General features: G+C 36.6%; 1 protein-coding gene across 1 annotated transcript in view; it reads right to left on the minus strand.

Moving 5' to 3' along the window:
- Nucleotides 1–20,774, minus strand: part of XRCC4 (X-ray repair cross complementing 4) — a 168,037-nt gene that overhangs the window by 50,208 nt on the left and 97,055 nt on the right. The window contains exon 6 of the mRNA XM_050913243.1: nt 12,565–12,709. Within this exon, the coding sequence (XP_050769200.1) occupies nt 12,565–12,709 (145 nt within the window). The remainder of the gene's footprint in view (nt 1–12,564; nt 12,710–20,774) is intronic.

Consider the following 20,774-nt stretch of genomic DNA (forward strand, 5'->3'; position numbering starts at 1 on the left):
GTCATATGGTAACATCAGAAGACATACAGGCCAATAACACATATTATCGTATTTAATATGACCTATCTACATATGAGCTGGTTTTGCAAAGGGACCTCAGCAACAGAAAGGTTAGAACTAATGAAGAAGTAAGTTGTATATTTTTAGCTTGGCAAAAGGAGAACACGTCAGGACATAGGAGTCAGTGCAGAACTGGGAGTGGTATGCAAGAAACCATGAAAAAGAGGAGTGTCTGGCTAATACTGTCTTAGGGTAACATGAAACATTGACTTTTTTGTAAATCTAGCCTTAGAAAAGGTTATAACAGCATCAGAAACATCTCAACCTTGCAAATAATTTCATTAGAGACACTGTGAACTTAGGGTTGTGGTCTCTGGCAACATCCTGCACCAAGTCATACTGAATACACAGTCTAACAAGCATTCATACTTCTGTCCTAAGATGTGATGGTTGATTTGGTATTATTTAGAGCAGAAAAGCTATAGATGCATATCAGGCATGCAGAAGGCCATCGTTATATGCCTCTCAAGTGTTACGCTGGATAGGAGAAAGTAGGAAGACAAATAGAAGACTGAGAGGTCTTACACAAAAGAGTGAACAAAGACTCAGTTGGGCAACGCTATATCCCTCTAACACTAAATCCCCTGTCACTACAACCCCTCCAGCTCTTACAATCCAGTCCCCATTTGTGTCAGTGCCTTGACATAATTTTTCTAAGTCTCCTGCTATATACATAAATGTTTCTAATTTCCTCACCCTCCTACTGCAAAACAACCAAGTCCATTACCTCCCCACTAGCGCGCTCTCAGCTACCCCCCAATCAGAGGTGCTAACTGGACAAAACCGACGTGGTGAGACTGTAGGCGTATCATGAGAGCTGTGGTCATGCTGCTTGTTTGGCTAGTGGCGGTACACCTGAAGCCACGGGCAGCCAGATCAGTAAGTATTATCTGTGTTTAGACTCGTCAGCCATCACCTGCTCGCAAAGGGGCAAACAGGACATGGCTCCTCGGCAGCTCGTTGGCCCAGCCAACCGCTGCTGCTCCCAGCTTTGGGAAGTACAACACGCACCCTGACGGTAAATTGCACAAACTTGATATATACCGTAGAAAGATTATTTTGCTCCCCTCTGCTCCTGTTCTTTCCCTTGCTTCTCTCCCACACCATTATCACTGGTAGGGGGATACTGGTTTTGAAGCTTTGCTTATACTACCTCTGGGATCGCTCTGAGTTAACATTGATAAAAAGTTGATGCTTTTGGCTCTTTTAAAACTTTGAATCTGGAGCTCACAAAGTGTTTTGAATCCTTAAAAGAGTCACCAGGGAACTCATCATATCCTGATGATATTTTATTTTTATTTGGAGATCTTCTGTTTGTGTTTTAAAATCTGTTTTTATTTTAACTGAAATAGCTGTTCAGATTCTGTCACTTTGGATTTTGTCAACACAACTGAGTATAATCTGATTTTTTTTCTCATTGAACGTCTTCAGGCAATGCTGTAGCTACACAGATATATAACTAAAGGGGATTATTTACATATCGAGGGATTCTTTCTTAACCTGATGTTTCAGTAAAGCTTGACAGTGATACAGCATCTGAGCAGAAGAATAATTCTGTATTTGTGATCAACACCAAATTCAGTAGGTATACTGTTTGTAGCAATGTTTTATTATTTAGTGGTGTATTTTAGGCTAAAGGCTTGAGGAGTTTCTTTACAAAAATATACAATTTTTCAGGATACTTTAATAAAAGTAGAATTTTCTTCAGGTAGTTTAATAGTTACCCAGGGAGCAACTCCAGAGAGACAAAAGCAATAATAGTCTGGATGGTTCACATCACCACTAGAAACTAAATGACATGATTTATCATCACTTTACCTCAGTTTTACAGTTGTGCAACTTCAAGGTTTAGCGAGTTGCACTGGAACATTGAAGTGATGAATAACGTACCATATTCCTCTCTGAGCAAAAAATAAACCCTGTGAAAATATTCTAAAGTGTTGCTTAGGAATCTGGGGAGTGGAGTGGGGCAGATCACAATGTGAATTACGTGTCGATAACAGTTTTCTTCCTGTGGCCAAAATAATAATTCAGAACCTGATAATTTTAAATAGTATGTGGTTAACTTCTCAATATGGAAAAAAAATCCATCTTTTCCCCAAACTTTTGCTAAATTCAGTGAAGCACTCTCTGTGAATAGATGTTTTAAAACTTTCTAAAACTTAAACTAAATTTCTTTCAACCTTTTTCTACAATTACCACCTTTTCCAACAACCTTCTCACAAATTATTTTCTCAAGTTAAATACCTTCTTTACCTTTTCTAGAGGAACACAAAGCTAGAGGTACCATTTTTTAATTTAACAGACGAGTCTCTGATGTCACATTCTTTTTCTGATATCTACATAAGTGGTAGAAGCGGTATACAAAATATTTATTTCTATACTTTTGAATAATTATCAGCTTTTAAATAAGCACATTAGAAATCTCATCTATTTCTAGAATGAAACCTAGAATGAAACTTACCCTCATCAAACAGCAGTGTTTACATACACATTTGGCCCTTTTTGTCAGTTTTAGTCATTATTGCTGTGTTTGTTCTAAACATACAGGATGCAATATTGATGTCAATGGCTAGATTGTCAGATTTGAATTCACCTTAATACTTGATGTCTTTTGAATCATTGAGATCGTTTTGAAAAGAGTCTTTTATCTCACTTCTGCTATTTAACGTGCATGACATTGACTCTTTTTTTTATCATTTTTGAATACAGATCATTTTCCTTCAGTTTTATACCAAGTCCACTTATAACAGTTGTTATACAGTTAACAATCTGAAGAAAATACAAGCATGTAATTCATTTTTAAATTACTGTTCGTATGTACAAGCTTGAATGATGCAATAGCTACATGAAAATTGTTATGAACGGTTTGACAGCTGAATAAAGTAAGGGATTTTTTTAAAGTGTTCTTAAGTAATCAAGGATATCTTCCAGCAATATTCTATGTAAACAAGGATTGTATTAATCGAATTCTGTACCTCCTGCAGTTTCTAATAAGCTCTTGTTTTTACTTACGTTCAAGGAGATTGAAAGGATAGTTAAATTATTTTAAGAGAGACATAATGTGAAATTTGTCCAACTCTCTCTTATTCTACAAGTTTTTAGACTGATGCATAAGAATGTGCTATATACCCTCCCACAGACAGCAGAACTCATCAAAAAGGATCCTGATTAATGTCATGCTGAATCCTGATACAAGTTGACAGAAACAGATGAGTCCTCTCAACCGACCATGAAAGTCGGTTTGCTCATACCGTATGTCTTAGTCACAGTGTATAAATTTATGAATATTTATCCATACAGACCAGATTTGGGGGTGCTCTAAATATTACTGAAAATCCATTGTCATGGACTTCAAGTGCTTAATGCACTGCTTTGGGGAAACATATATATGTGATAAATAGGAAAACAAATGCACAAATCAGTGCCTCTTACCATGTTCCCTCTCATCTGTCTGCTTAGTAATGTGCCCAGTGTCATCTCTCACCCTTTTCTGTGCTGCTCTCCAGACCTTTTCTTGCTCCTTCTCCAAGTCATTTTGAAAGATCAACTTGCTTTGTGAGGCAGAAGGTACAGGACTAAAACAAAACTCAGCACAACTCTGTTTACTTGGAGTCCTTTTCCCCTTGGTTTTCCTACATTTTTGCACTAGATTTCAAGTGTTCTGGAACAGAAAATGTCCTGACATCTGTATCTTATTCAGTTTCAACAGCATCCTTGGCAACTATGAAACAGTAACTCTTATGAACCTGCCACAACAGACATAAAAGGAGATGGAGAGAAAGCCACAGAAAATGTTACTGAATGTACTCTGTATTATACATTATATACAGGAGGTCTAGCAGGTCAGCTAAGTCTGATAGAATATTTCTTACTGCCTGGATATAGGTCTTCACAGTCAACAGTAATCCGTGAAATTATGCAGGTGAAAACAAACAGGCAATCTAGACACAGCCTTCACTCTTTGAGGAGCAAAGTCACTATCGGAAAAATAAGTTCCATGGATTTAGTTCTGTGGTTTTTAAACAGAGGATTAATCATTTATTTTAGCATAAAGAAATTGAAAATTGTTGCTAATTCTAAGTGGTAGCTTTTTAGCCCTGCTTTGCTGAGGTGGGACATTTTTTGTGGGGCAGAGGGAGGAAAAAAGGATGATTCGTTGGTAAAAAGTTAAGTACAGAAAAAGGACAAATACAAATAAAAATAAAAAGATTAATAGCTTCATGCAGTGAATCTGACTTTTGAAAAGTGCACTGAATTGAGCAGAAGCTGAGCATTCACCTCAATGGAGCAGAAGCATTTGCAAGTGTTTGTGAAATCATCTCCCAGATCCTGAGTTTTAGTGTATTTTTGTGTATGGGATTTTGTCCAGAATGTTTCCTGGGGTCCTTAATGAGTTAAGGGATTACTGGTCTTCACAGACAGTTGTACTATATGGAATACTCTAATTTAATCCAGTAAAGAACACAAACTTCATGATCAGTCTAATGAACAATAAAAACAGATATTTGAGGCAGCATTATCTCATTAATATAGCCAAGCTTTCACCTCATTCTCTTGTGTGCTGTCTATCTTTGACATCAGGACTGAGCTGGCAAGCATGGTTACTTAGGCTTTCCATCAGTCTAGTATTAATCTCCTGCCAGCGCGTATAATCAAAATCTTAGGCATCTACATTACCTGCTTCTTCCTATTAAAGGTAATGTGAAAATAATTCTGCCTGAAGAGCTGCTTTAGGAAATGAAGTTTTAATTGACACCACCATCAAGAGCCCTTTACAGCAATGTTCATAAAAAGAGTGCACATTTGCTGCCGTACACTAATCACAAGGATGTACAAGGAATTTTAAATATTGCCTTCTTTGTTGTTTTTAATGCAAACTCCTTCTCTTACTTCCCTCCCTTCCCCCTAGAAGACTGAAAATACTGTAGCTTGGTCTACATCAAAAGCCAACAAATATTCCAGCACTGCCAGTTAGCTCAACCACACACAATCTTTCCTCCTTCTTACTGTAATTTACGCCTGAGGAGCAATTCTTTTGCTTCCCACATTAAAATACACCAGCTGGAATCACAGTATTTAACAAAATTAATCCATAGCGTGATAAATTAAACTATACCAACTCACAACCTACCTAAGAAACGCTTAAAATATAAAATTTAGTTCAAACATCATTCCAATATAAAAACTTTGTTAGTAAGGCAAGGGAAAAAAACACAAAAAAATTTACCAGAAAGGTAATGGAAGAAGATATTGTTTCCATTTTTTAAGCTATCCTCTTACAATCTCACAGCTACCAGTTTCACTGAAATACATTATAGATTAATCATTTGAGACGCATATCTCACCAGATTTGTCACAGCAATAAAATCCTGCTCTAAAGAACATGCCCTGAGAAAACACAGGGTAGAGTCCTGTCAGTCTTACTGAGTAATAACTTCTCCATCAGCAGTCAATTATTAGGCTATTACTAGTGACAAAAATTGGTGAGATGTGCTACAAACTAGAGAGCTGAGCGACTTTGCTCAGGAGAAATTGCAACCTCAGAGGTCAGCAGATAATATTCATTCTTCTCTGCCCCGGGCTTTCAGCCTTCATATTTTCCCATCTTTCCCTGAGGAGTCAGGAGAAATGGTGACTGCGGATACAATTCCTTGCACTTCCCATGAAAATAAATCATCCCTTCCCACATGGATGGTGGAAGCCTAATTATCTACCGCTCAGTTAAAAGAAAGACATTTGCTGCACAGAAAGCCAGGGTGCCACCAAGAGAAAAGCAACTGTACCGTGTTGTATTGATTTCTGCCTTATTCATTCCCGTAGAATATGGAATTACTCTAGATTTTTTGCAACTTTTTTTTTTTGCAAATATTGCTATGCATTGTAGTCAAAGGCTTCTATCCTTTTTTCCTCTGACAACACCCCATTTTTGTACAGCCACAAGTCACATAACACAGGTATTAAACACAGCTCTTCTTTCTACTCCAACTTTATGCAACCTTAAATATTCACAGATGACTGTTCAGAAGATGAGTATCACTTATCAAAGCTCCCATCAGGCCACACAAAGTTACAGTACAATTTTTAATATTTGCACAGGGGAGTCAAAACAGTCTGTCTGGTATGACCGACTGCTGCTGCCAATGTCATGGCAAAAAGGGAAAGAAAGAAACCATCCAAAGAGTAAGAAAATGCTGAGCATGAATGAAACACAAAAAGGCCTTAATTCAGCTATTTAAAAAATTTTTGGTTTGATTCTCACATTAGAGTCTCAAACGAACCTGACTGTCCACATCTAAGAGATTTATTAACCTGTTTACATTTCAGCCTGAATGAGTTAATTATCAAAAACTTTCTAAACATTGCATTCCATAAATTTATTATGGCAGGAATGAGCTTATCACTCTTGTACACAGACAGTACATTGAATCCCTGATATACCAGTGATCATAGTGCTTTGTCACACCACGCAAGGCTCTGCAAGTTCTTTCCAATTGTATTAAATAAATACACTTAATGAATAAAAAAGTGACATGTCAGCATGAACTCTCAAGTACATCTTTTTTTAAAAGGGAGTAACTGTGGTGTAAACTTTATACCCCCTCTGGACCATGGAAGGTTACGGTATCATTTTCAGTGGAATCCAAATTTCACTTGGTTAAACCTTTATGAGAAAGAATTACTTGTTATGTGAGACAGTAATACCAATGTCTATGTGTAACCCTCTGAGAATGCCAAATTCCAGGACAAATCTATGTTTTTGCTACCTGAATCACTGGTGGTGGCAAACCACATTTTAAATAAACCTTGCATTAGGACTTTAAAAATGTGAACCGCAAGCAATATATTAAACAAATGGAGAGAGATGATCCCCAGGGGATTCCTAGCACACCACAGGCTCCAAGTGCTTTTAAAGGTGTGGAAGGTTATCAAAAGAAAGACAAGTCCAGCTTATTACAGTATTGGAATATAACGCTAAGAGCTTTCTTTTCAAATAAATGATATATACCTATGAAGACTGTAAAAACCTTTTGAAAGTACAGAAAGAGATGAGAGTATGAAAATAAAAAAAACCCAAATTGATCATTAACAAGGAAAAACTATGCAGCTGATTCTACCCACAATTACACGTGACTAACTTTAATCAGACCCTTAAGTCAAGAACAAACACTGAGCATGAGGACTGTAATAATCGTATTTAAAGTAAAAATGACATTCTCTCTTTGGCCTCTTCTGATGGAGCAGGTGATGGCAATGCAGGTGGCACAAAACACCCCCTGGCAACTCCTGGCACTTCCAAATACCCAGTCAGCAATCTGAATAAGGTTTTCTACTTTATATGGATGTTTCTGAGGACTCCTAGATATATGTTGAACGCTTTGAGCTCTCTGAAAAAGCAGCATTCATATGTAAAAAAGAAAGATTTAACTTACCGGTGGCAAAGATCCTCTCAAATTCAGTGGGGCTATGACTGCATCTCAATATTTCAGCAAAACCAAACATACTGAAGCTAAGGGAAAGCATCTCTTCAATTTAAATGTAGGCCTGATTCTGACAGTCACTCGGTTTTATCAATCAAGCAAGAAGTATCAAGCCAGCAAAAGTCAAATTCCGATTTTTTTTTTAAAAAGACAGTAACAGCTACATCAAATGTACAAAACTAGGCAGACATACGAAACTGAAATTTCTGACATGCAGAATAACTAAGTCAGTCACAGTGCTTGGTGTAAACACGTATTTCTTTACAAAAAAGGCAAGCAAATAATACCTGTTATTTCTCAGTCAGTTGAATTAAAAGTATTTCTTAACACTTGCTTCTCAGAATTATGAAGCATTTTCTCTGTAATAACTTTTTTTGGTTGTCTCTACTCTTATTCTCAGGAGAATCCAGCATATTTGCATCCATAATAAGTTTTTTCCTGTATTTAAGATGCTTTCCCCCAAACCACTTCTGTAATTGTACATATCCTCAACAGTATTTACACATTCAATAGCAAAGAAATTATAAACACTATACAGCAGCCGGAATGGATTACATTTTGAAACATACAGGATAACTTAAAGAAATTTTGAGTCTTATCCAGTAAAGCCTTCCTCCTAGGAAATCCATGTGTGAATGAGGACCATAAAGCTAGATCCTTTATTAGTCAGAAATAACAGACAGACAGAAAAAAAGGTTTTGCTTTTCTTACCTCTTTAAATGAAAAAAATTTTGATAAACCAAAGCAGAAAGATAGATTTTTACTTGTGGAAACAAAGTAATAGTTGTAAGCTCTACTAGAAAAGGAAGCTTTTTCCTGATTTACTTTTTTTTTAGTTATAGAGACTCCAGCACTGGTTGGGTTCCACTGTACTCTGTGACTACAGATTGTACAAGCTACACAAAGTATTCTGTATTAAATGACTATGCTCAATTAATAAAATTATATTAAAAAAATCTGTCATCTTCAGTAGGTACTATCTTCTCTCAAATAGGTTCCAATACTTTTAAAGTTAAATTATTATAGAAACATCCAATTATTTATAGGATTCAGGCTGACAGGCCATACACTTAAGCCTCTATATTGAATGCATATTCTACATAGCTAATAGTGTTATTCATATGCAGTCCCCTGAGAGATTTGAGTAATGCATCAATAAGCATAATTTCTAACTGTGCATTGGGATTGCTCTTATTAATTTTTCTCCTCCAAGTATGAAATGCAAATTGTGAAAAGTAGAATTTGCATCTTAACTTGACTTACATATTATCTCTGCTTTGCACCTTAGGAAATTGCCAGACATTAAGTTATAGTTAAAGCTTCACCAATACCATCACAGTTTACTGGAATGAGAATAATTTTATTTTACTTCCTAACTCAATCGTATTTTGAACTGTAAGAACCATCCTTTGTCACATTTTAAGAATGTGTAATTGCAAGCCATAGTTTCACTGTTATCAACATGTAACATCTGTCTGCCTAAAGAAGCATTTCCTTTCATTGCATATCTCAGATTTGAAAAACAACCTGCTAGAGAGCTGGATAAACCTGAATCGTGGCAGTTCACTGACCAACTAATTATTCTGAATTTCTACTTTATCCTAAAGAACATCTTTATCTCAGCAGATAATTAAACAGTTCATTTAGCAAACCTTGTTCCATAAATCCTAGTTCAGTTCTTTGCTGATCTCATGTCTATACTTTCACTAAGCTTAATATTATCCAAAGCACATTTCCAAGTTTCATTAAAAATGTTGATTTAGTCCTTGAACAAGCTGTCACAGTAATACTAGATGTCTATATAGATAAATACAATTCAACTCCTTTTCCTGCCACTGCACCCACACACAAAGCATGAGAAAGGCAGTACTCCTTTTGCTCTAATTTCTACGTTAAACAGATTTTTATTTGCATTCTTCTCAGTATTCTTGGTCATATCTAAGAATCTATTTTCATTCCAAAGGTCTAGAGAATTGCTACATAACTAGCCTCAACATCCATAAATCTAAAATATTTGCGGAAATAGAATCCTTTCATTTTTCATGACTCAGTATTTACTTTAGATGCTCTTAACTTTAAGCATAAACAGTACTTTCCTACCATACTTTAAAATCTTAGGAGAAATACATAAAAGTTAAGATATAATTCCTATTATGTGATAACAATGACTGCGTTGAAAAACACTGTATTTTCAAAAAACAATCTGAAAGCCAGAAAGAAAAGAAAAACTTGGATGTTCTCCTTTAGTAAAGAGGTATTTTTTCTTCTGATTTAGGATCTTGTCTCAATTGACTTACAATGCAACAACATAAAGAAAGCATTATGCTCTTGATGTTTGGTTTGTAACTGCCCTTTCATTGCCTGGCAAATATGAAACAAGCACTGATGATGTCAGCAAAACTTGCAAATGGAAAATAATTCTAAATAAGCTTCAGTTTGTTAAAGCAAGAATTGTGGGATACGACTACGTGATAGCACCTTAAAGTTTTTACATTACGAGCAAAGAATCAAATCTTTCTGCAGGTCTGTGCAGGAGAGCTCAGAAATAAGGATTCATTTGTGCATTTGCAAATGTGATCACAATCTGTCATTTGATCCTCCTGCCAAACAGAAAAGCATGAAATGCTTTCAAGGGCTGTACGTCTTCCATATTTGTGATGGAGCATTTCCAAAGGTGAAGGAATTTAGAGGTTAACTTCCTCCCCGCCTCCCCACCGCCCCAGCAGGCTGGGGTTGTTTGCTTGTATTAGTAATTTTTTGCTAAAAGACACAATACTGGAAAACTTTTTGGACAGGACCCCAATGTACCATCAGCTTAAGATAAAGCCTTTCACACCGTGTAGGATCTAGCCTTCTGTCAGTACAAATTACTGAAGATGCTTCATAAAAAGAAACATCTATATTTGTGAACTGGATTATGATACTAATTCTACATCTCTCTACTTCTGACAGGTTGAAGAGAAGTGAAAATTATTAGCCAAGCAAATTGACTGAAAGCTTGATTAGCAGCTGGCAAAAGACTTAACATGAAGTTCAAAACCCAAGAACTAAGCAAGGACACTGAGAAAAATAATCAGCAAAATGGAAACGATTACAGTTCGGCTTTTGTAATGTTCTAGGTAAATGGGGAGATCTAGTATCTTCTTATCTAATCAAAGAATTAGCACTGCCACTGTATTTTTAACTAAAGAAAGGATTAAAAACCATATTCCAGTACTGAGCAATATCACCTTTCATTTCTGAAGGCACCACGGGATCATAGAGAAACATGGATCTTTCATTGTCAGATACACCTTCACAGTACTGGAAGGCCTGTCACATGCCAAGCAATGTTGTGATCTGTAGTGCAAAGCTGTTGTTTACAATACAATTCATAAATACTTAATGAAAAAGAAAAATGGGGATAGAGACTGATAGAATGGATGTTCCATATGGTAAGCCTTAAAATATGACTAATTATGTTATAGTCAAGAAGAGCCACTCTTCAGATTCAGCTCTGACTTGATTCTGTAAGCATATTAGAAATGCTTTGCACAGTATGAAAAACATGATTTTGCTCAGTTTTTTCTAAAATTTGCCTTACTTAAAGGAATTAAAACAAAAATATCAATATCCTCTTAGTCTTTCCCCTAAACACAGGACTCAGATATTCATACACTGAGGATTACTCAGCCCAAGGCCTCTATATTCTCCCTTGCGATCAGTTGCCTCCATAGGTTTTCCTTCCACAATCAATACTAAAAAGAGTGAAATTGTATTTCAGGCAAACGCAGCCAGACTCTCAAAATCAAACTGACTACATATAATGGGGAAAGGGCATTGTTCACTGCAATACACTAGACTCCAAAACAACAGAAGAGCAGAATTTGACATCTTTCTAGACCATTCTAAAAAAATATAATTTTTTTTACTAATAAAACAGAATTGTAAGTTTAAACATGCCTAGCTGGCATCAAGCCACAACCTTCTATGTCAAAATAAGATAATTCTCTTGCCGATTTAAATAGAAATCTTTGCTAATCATGGGAAATGTCTTTGTAGTCTACTTGTGTCCATGTCTGTTAAACAGTTTATTATCCATTGGATATTACAGGTAAAAAGGGAAAATAAGTATTTTCAAATCTAACTTACCATAGATCTTAAAAAAACTCAGTTTTTGCAGAAAATACCACCAATCATATTGCAGTTCTGAGGTAATTCTATGCATAACTAAGCACCTCCCAGATCATGTGAAAACATTTCCAAAAGTCAAGAGTGACATAAGAAGAAAAAGACTTTTATTAAGTGTTATAAATTCTGACCCCCTTGTGTTTACGATTGAATTCTTTTTTCTCCCCACTGATCTTATTTTCAAAAGAAATCTATGCTGGTCTATTAAAAATGGCATTGTGAATTAATTTCCACTGAAATTACAAAGACAGACTCACAGGATGGTGAGGTTGGAAGGGACCTCTGGAGATTGCCTAGCCCAAAATCCCTCCTCAACCACAGCAGGTTGTCTAGGACCATGCCCAGTCGGGTTCTGAATATTTCCACAGATGGAGACTCCTCAACCTCTCTGGGCAACCTGTTCCTGTGTTTCACCACCATCATCGTGAAAAAAGACACTCATAATGCTACTGCTTTCTGTGACACCACTTAGCTGAAGCTGTCCACCTTAGTTTGACACTTGCTATAAGTGCATCCTTCTTTGCCTGCAGGGTTATACGGTAACCTACAGAACATTGTTTTAGTAGGCTTCACTCTATTTGCTTAAACTTATCCAAGTCAATTAAAGAAAAGAATTTTACAATTGTCACTTTAGAGGTGTACTAAAATCACTAAGTCATTGGGCCTGACAATTTAATCATTCACATCTATTCAAAGTTGGGTAAAATTACGGTAAATGACTAAACGGAATGCAACAAAACAGTACTCGGTCTGAAATATGAAACTGCACAAGAAAACACAAAAAAACCCAAACCACAAACCCTTTGACATCTGTAGATATAAAAACATTTCAATACATTTGAAAACTGCTTACTTTTCCTTGGCTGGCAGTTCTGTCTCATAAGTAGCCATCTTGGCTCCTGTCCCAGCAGGCTTTGCTGTCCTTTGTCTTCGCTTTCTTCTTGGAGCAGCATCAATGACATCTGGGCTACCCAGAAGGGAACCCCTTTGTTCTGGTGCTGCCAAAAGGAAAAAGACCAAAGTTGAAAAGAACTTGAATATGAACTATTACAAGACAATTCTTAAAATATTTTTGTTTATTTTTATTAAAATCTCTATACTGCTAAGATGGGCTCAGATTTGACAGCAGTTGGTGTCAAAACAAACAGATGACATAAAGGGAAATTCAAAAAGACCAAATTTAAACTAGAAAGATAAGCTTCCCTTGACATCTCTTTGTAGTCAGTGGAGAGAAAGATGGGCAGTTATAAACTAGAAATACACTGACGGTCTCCTCATTCCTCCTTGTAGACTCTACAGTAACTAGAAAGGTAGCCTATAAAGCCCAGTTTCACCTACCTGAAGTTAGTCTTTGTCATCTACAGAATAACTGAGGAAGATACGCACGTGGCACAGGGAAAGGAGCTTAAGTGTTCTGCTTACTGCATGGCTTTGTTCAGACTCTTGGTCTGCAGTATGGACAGCAATACACACCCAGAACAAAAAAGAACTAAATAATTTTCAATATTCATTAGGATAAACCCTTGAGAGAAGCTTATTGCTGCGATTAAGCACTGTATTTTGTAATGTACTAGTCATTCTGCTACCACGGACCTCCAGGCAATAAATCCTTACAGGTTCTGCTGGAGACTCCCCGAAGACAACGGGCAGAAAGACTGATGGACATCCTGATGTCTGTTCAGTGAGGCAAGACATCATCCATCTGGAGCAAATCCAGGCATAAAAAGCAGTAACACCGGCTTACTGCTCTACCCATGGAACAGGTGGCCCTGGTTCAGACTGAACCTCTCAAACTGACAAAGAGTAGCTGCAGCCTGAAAGGAAAACAGGGAGAATTCCTAACACCTCGCAACCCAAAGCTGGGTAACTCGTCTAGGTTTCCGCTGACTCCTCTGCTGAAGCTAAGTAAAGTAGGCTTTGTCCAGGTTCATTTACCTATGATTTTAATTTCCATCATTACTGCATAAACTATGATTTCACACCTGGTTCGCATTTATATTATCACGTAAATCCATAAAAGATGCATTATCTACATTTAAAAAACAATCCCCTCTCTGCTTTGACAGTTATCTACTTGAAGCTCAAATGTCAAGACAACCAGATCCTTCCTTAAGCTAAAACTCTCCCTTTCCTTGCTATTAATGCACTCAGAAGATATGTAGACAACTTTATTCCAGCTATCAACATCCTGTAGCATGCTTTTATATGGTATGCCTGCTTTAAAAATTAAATCTTTAATTACTTTGAATTTTCAAGATAATGATATCCAGAACAGCACACATTTCAACTGAAATATATTAAATAATAATGTGGTGACTGAGGCTGATGCTATTATGGTAGCTTCCCTGATTATTACTTTCTGTGTGTTTTAGGAAGGTTTAATCTTCACATGGATGAAAGACACCATAATGTGAGATTCAATACCGAAGGTTTTCACAGAAAGTAAATAATAGGTCCTATTTCTTCGTTACTTTCACAGTTGTTATCCACATCCACTGGAAATGAAACAGGAAGAAAATATGCAACCCACAAGTAACATTTTTACTGTTTCTCAAAAAAATGTGTTTCTGACCAAGAACACTGCTAAATTAAACATGTAAATAGAGGCTCCCTAGAGCCAGCGCAACCACTGCTTACAATGAAGCATATGCTTAAATATCAGAACCTCTTAGCTTTTACCAGCATGCACTATACAACATCACAGACTTACAGATCTTTGTAGGGTGACAACAGGTATTAGCTGACATATTTCCAAGGCACAAGCTAATTAACAAGTTTCAAAGTCCAGTACAGACAAGATACATTGCCTATAATAAATGCAGAAAAGTGTTAAGTTACAGCCTAATTCTCCACACTAAACTTTAACTAGCTATGCATGCTTTTCCAGTGCTAAACGTTGAAAATACGTTCGTGACTGTTAGTTACTATTTACTGGCAGCATGTTCAGGGTAGTATATCTAACATTTACACTAATACTATTTTATATATTCCAACATCACTTCCTGAAGTCGGCCCCTTCTTAATTAATACACATAAAATAGTTTACTCTCAAGAACCGAAGAAACTTGAATAATTTTACTGTCATAGCTCTTATCCTTCCTTGTTGCTGTTCTCCTCTCACACTGTCTGCTTTTGCCAAAAAGTAGATCCAGAGGTTAGCTACATATACAAAACCTACATAATGCTGATGTTAAATAAATAATGTCTCTGTGCTTTTACTTGTGTAATATGCAACGGTGCTCATGGCCCTTATGCTCAGCATTGTTTACTGTTCAGACACAAATCCTGTTTGTCTTCTACAACAGTCCCACTGGTGCTCGAGTGAGAAAAATGGAAGAGAAATGTTTGTCTTTGTGGCATACTGCATTTGTGCTAACTTCAGGCTGTGAAAGGATCTCAGTTTTCTACTACACATCTCAATCTAATCTTTCCCATGAAAATAAATTTTGCTCTTATGATCTATTAAAACCAAGTAGAATAAAAAATATTGACCTAAATGAGTCAAGTAAACCTCTGCAATAAAGCTGACAATTTCTATTGCAAGAATGTTTCTTGTCATAATACCAAGAAGAAGCCTTCTCATTCAGACAGCCTAGAATGCAATCTTACAAATAGCAGTAGACTGTCTCATAGATAATGGTTGATCACCATAGGCTTTGGGTTTTTTGTTTTGTTTGTTTGTTTCTTTTAAGCCAAACTACTTCTTAGGTTAGAACTACTAATGAAAAGATGGCATACACTCGAAGCTCAAAGTATCATGCATCACCATAAGACTTTAAACACACACCCACTACTGCTGCCCAAAAATAATTCTCATTAATGATTTCACTTATAGTACTTGACTGAAAGCCAAAGAAAGCTTCAGCAAAATATTATTCATTGCTCGACACAAAACCATTTGGAAAAATGAGAGACAGTCTTGAACATAAACCTAGTTTTTCATGCTGAAAATCTTTTCTGTCTAAACTTCATCACCTTTTTAAGGAAGTAAAGTTCCTTGACATCTCATGAAATTAAATTTCTTACTTTTATATTATGTAATAAAATATGAATGATTGTTATATCTTTGAGAAGAATAGTACCAATTATAATACAGACAAGAGTATTGTTTGATTAAACCACCTAAACCAACAAATGTTGATCAAGAAAAGGAAATGTTCTCACTATATAACATACCTTCTGCAGGTGAATAACTGCAAGAAACAAGATTGATACGAGAGCAAGAAAGGGAATCATCGTTCAAGTACTAAAAGAGTATTTGTGCTAAGAAGATTAAAGACTTTAAATAAAAACTCTTGATGTATTTTTTTGTTGTTTGTTTTGAAGAGTGATACTATTTCATGGGTAGAAGGAGTTTTCAAATTAGAAAGGATATTCTAGAAAATAATTTAAACTGAAAACTAAAAATAGCTTTCACTAGTTTGGAAGAGTCAGGATGAAATTAAATCAATGCAGTCCCATAATGTTGGGGGCCTGGAAAGAGAAGATGCCTTTACTCTAATACAGAAAAATGCCAGGACCCATTCTCAAGACATTTGGTACAAAACACCTTGCATCCACGCAGAACAGCACTGCCTCTTCCAAGCTCTCTGGTGAGAGCAGTCTCTGGCCAGCCAGACTGGGGAACCGCCTGGTTGAGCTGGTATAGACCAAAATCATTGCAGGGAACGTGCCAGCAATGAAAGGGGGCAGACAATTTTGCTCAACTGTCAGCACTGAGGTCGGATCCTGGCATTGTTTAGTGTACTAAAATAGCATCATGATCTCTGAAAACTACAGGCATTTTAAAATTATTTTCTGTAGCTTGGTTAAAGATAGGCAGTCCAGTTATATTTTAAAATAGACTTTTGCATTACTTTATTTTGATATACAGAAGTCAATTATTTAAAAAGAAAGACCTTGCAATCTATCATATTCACTTTCCAGTCTGAAAAAAAACCCTACCCACCTTCATTCTCTGTATATCATCACTTGTAATGAAAATTCTACAGCTTTGACTTGTCTAACTATTAATGACAGTGCTGTACTCACTGAGAAAACAGAATCCAGCTCCTCTTAGTACAAGCTCTATTCTCAATAAAGGACTAAAACCAGTACTAAAAGCTTAGCTTTGCCATAAAAAAATATACAGGGAGCAAAGCAAGCAAAAAATAAGTAGAAGAATTCCAACTTTGAGCAATCTGTTGGCCTACAATGACCTAACTTCACACAGATAGAAAACATACTCTCAATGTCCAAATTCCTGAAAGGTGTACTGCAAACAAGAAAAAAAGTAGTAGTTGATGAGATTTTACATACAGGAAACACAGTCACAGACATAACTTCACTTAGCTTCACCTTGTTAGCATATATTTAAGATGTAACAAAGGATCCCCAAACTTGAACATTTCTACTTAATTCTCTGCTATTATCCAAAACATCTGGCAGAGCTGCTACACTTGCTTAGCTAAACTGTCCTGTGTAGGTCCAGATTAAAACCATGTACTCTAATAGTATTTTGCAAATGATCTATTGCTGACTTTTAATGCAATATGGGTGAAAGCAGAACCTGGACCTTGCTATTTATAGTTGAAAGAGTACATCAGTGTTCTCATTTGCTTATATTTCTATCCTATTGGTAACTAGCCTCAAGTGTATCACATGTTTTTCATTATCTTAAATACTGATCATTTGTTTCCCTTGATATTTTTTTCTCTCTCAATGTTTGTATTCCTCAGCATGCTAAGTTACATTAGAATGGGATGTGTCCTTTGCAAATATAGCCCTACAGCCACAGACCCCATGGGATTAGTCCCACTGCTTATAACATACAGGACTGATTCTAGGTTAACCAGTCACTCCAGAAAAGGAAACACTGCAACGGAAAACATATTTGAACACTGCACTGCTATCAGATTTATGTCATTGAATTATCAGGACATAACATGATAATTTTAAAATCAATCATCAATGTCAAATGGATTCAAGGAACATTCACACTTCTGGCATGTACCACCAAATTAAAACGTATTTAGCATTGTAAACTTGCTTTGCTCACAATAAAGAATTTGCAGTTATGTAAACAAAAATGCTTTATTTATTTTTTGATTGGAATGGAACAGGAAAGATTTATAAAGGACACAGGCATTTATCCTCAAGAAAAGGACTGGCCTTTATTTTAAATGATCTCCTATCTTGGAGATTTTATCAACAGTAGCACAAAAGTCTGTCAATTTTAATTTCTGTTCTGTATGAAAATTTACCTGATTCCTTTTTCGTCAGAGGAGTAAGGACTTCTGAAAACTTGTTCAGATTTTCAGATATTAATGCTATCATAGGTCCCCTAAATTCCTCTCAGAGCCCCCCTGTTAACAGAACAGAATTTCCTGGTTGAAATCTGCTTAACTCCGGGCAGCATGTGTTGCTCCATGGAGTTGCTCAACTGAACTTCCAAGTTCTGCTGTCTCTCTTTAAAGAAGCAGATGATTTAACTTAAAATCAGTCCCTTGCTCAAGGATCTCACCATTTTCTCTAGGATGGTTTCTTTGGGAAACAACCAGGCTGCACATAAAATTACTGCCTCTCCTGCTTCTGCCCTTGCACAGCATTGGTAGCAGATAAACTAGACTGAAAGAGGACAAAGTGGTCACAAAACTATCACCTAAAGAGCGCCAGGACTGCCTGTGACAGCTTCTCCCCAAGCCACCAAAAAAAAAAAGAAGAAAGGGAGCAGAACTCATCACTTTAATCCTTGACTATAGTGTAACTTCAGTAATTACTTGGTTTCTCAATCTCAGCCTAATTCCTAAGGGATCACCATAGCTGATAATAATTAGCATCTCTTTGACATTCTCAGCAGAGAGTCTCCTAAATGAATGGGTATGGAAATGAATGTGTCTCACTGATGTAGGCAATTCCTGCAAAGCAGGATTAAGTCATTCTTGACAGGCAATTTAGGAGACACCACTTCTACCTACGCTAAAGTTATCCTGTATACACACATTCTGGCCATAATCAGGCATTTTTCATAAGAAATAGATCCATTTAGATCACTCAGAGATCCAAAACTAAACATCAGTATTTACGGTTCACGCATATGCTTCAGTGAAAGTAACAGGAATATTTCACTATTTCAGTTTTAGGAAAACACTAAGAACCATTCTCCATTCCCTTTGTTCTGTTCTACTTTATATTTTATTCTTTGTAGTAATTTGGGTTTACTGTACCATAATCCCCTGGGGCCTAAAGGCGGTTGAGACTGCAGTTCTATAAATTCGCTGTCAGTTAGTTATTAACGTTTATTTTTATAAAGAATATCTCCATGGGAAGTGTTTATGAAGACACATTTTAAAACAACTCCAGCAAAAAGTTTAGATCCAGCTATACAAAATTTATAAATTGTATCCAGTTCAGTAAGGAAGTTTACATTTCACCCTGCTAGACTGTATTACCACTGACAAAGCATCCTAAGCCTTAACATGTAGACTTTTCTGTTTGCAAAGCCTATTCTTTTCCTGATGTCACCCTTTTTCAAAAGCTTTTTAAATACAATTCCTTTAATTAAAAAAGCTTATTTCAAACCTGCAGGGAAACTTATCAAGTTATAATAAAAATCTGGTTGACATACGGTTTCCTTCCCAATGCTTATTTATTGGAGACAAGTCAGGTGCTCATCTGTTACCAGTTCATATTGTCTTGAAACTAGATTGGCAAAAAAAATCAGAGTAAATGTGACAAGCAAATAATAAGTTTGGTCAGGAAGCATGAAAAAGTCTCTCTTCATATATGAAAATATCAGAGGGGAAAAAAAGAACACAGTTTTACAAATATCTGCAGAGACTCTGAAGGAGCTCATTAATCTTAATCATCAAAACCATGATCTCTAATATAAATCCCTCTTTTAAAAATACTTTCATATGCGGTATTTCAATGAACCATACGTACTTCATCAGATGAGATATTAATATTCAATAATCCATAATAACGTGTGTTGCTAAAAATACCTTAGTAATGCCATAATTCTATGAAAGTCACCGGTTATAAACACTGTCAAAGGTTATGATTTATCAGTAACCCAGCGATCTTGAAAATATTCACAGTATACAGCTGCATACTATATATTTGTAGTGTCTCCAGCCCCTAAAAATTAGTACCTGCCTTACAATACAAACAGAAAGCTTTATAATGTGCTCAAATCTTTCCTGACATGGGTCAGGTAGAGGCTCCGTTACAAAGCAGTGAAAGCTAAGAGATTGCGATTTTGATATCTGAAACCTACTAACAATGAAGGCTGCTTTCCCTGCATTATTTTTCATGGGTGCTTCACAGAAGCAACAGCAATGTTGGCGACTCAGATGCTGCGGTGGTTTTTGACTAGCCAAAGCCTGTTTGGTGACGAGCTAGGCTGCTCAGCAACAGCGTGCTCCAGCTTTCCAATGATCCACTGAAAGCCCACATTTATTACATGCAGTTTTAGAAATCCTTTTCCATCTCTGACCCTCGAATCTTTCTGAAACTCTGTATTAATGCTGCCTGATGAGGCTACTTTTTGTGTACCATGGTTGGATGCACCGTTGTCTAGCACACCAGCAGATCCAAGTTCAGGCAAGAGCATTTAAAAAGTCACCATCTGAAAAGGTTTAGATGAGCTCACTGTCCCGGGTGTGACTGTTTGCTGGAGTCATTCTCTGGACTCCCTTGGTGCCCTATTTGGATCATCTGTACCACCCAGGGTGGAGGTACGAGGCTTCTGAACAGCGTCCCCAGGAGACATTAAACAGCATGCAGGTCAAGTAAACAAAACAACAAAACAGACAGATGGAAGAATTAAAAACATGAAGCTAAGAAAAGCTTTGGAAAAAATTTCTGGGCTGTGATCTTTCGATTCAATGTGAGGTAGTGGAGCCCAAAGTCATTTCTCACCAGGCATGTAAAACATATACCTCATGACTGGAATCCCGACTGGCATCATTTTTGCTCTAGTAAATTTTTCTGGTGTCTGCAGCTCATGTTGCTAAGCCTGCCCAGCTGATCCATGCCCTGGCACTGACAGTGGTGGGCTTCCAAGTATCACTCTAAGGTTAC

Source organism: Gymnogyps californianus, chromosome Z, assembly GCF_018139145.2.
Source record: "Gymnogyps californianus isolate 813 chromosome Z, ASM1813914v2, whole genome shotgun sequence".
NCBI classification, from domain to species: Eukaryota; Metazoa; Chordata; class Aves; order Accipitriformes; family Cathartidae; genus Gymnogyps; species Gymnogyps californianus.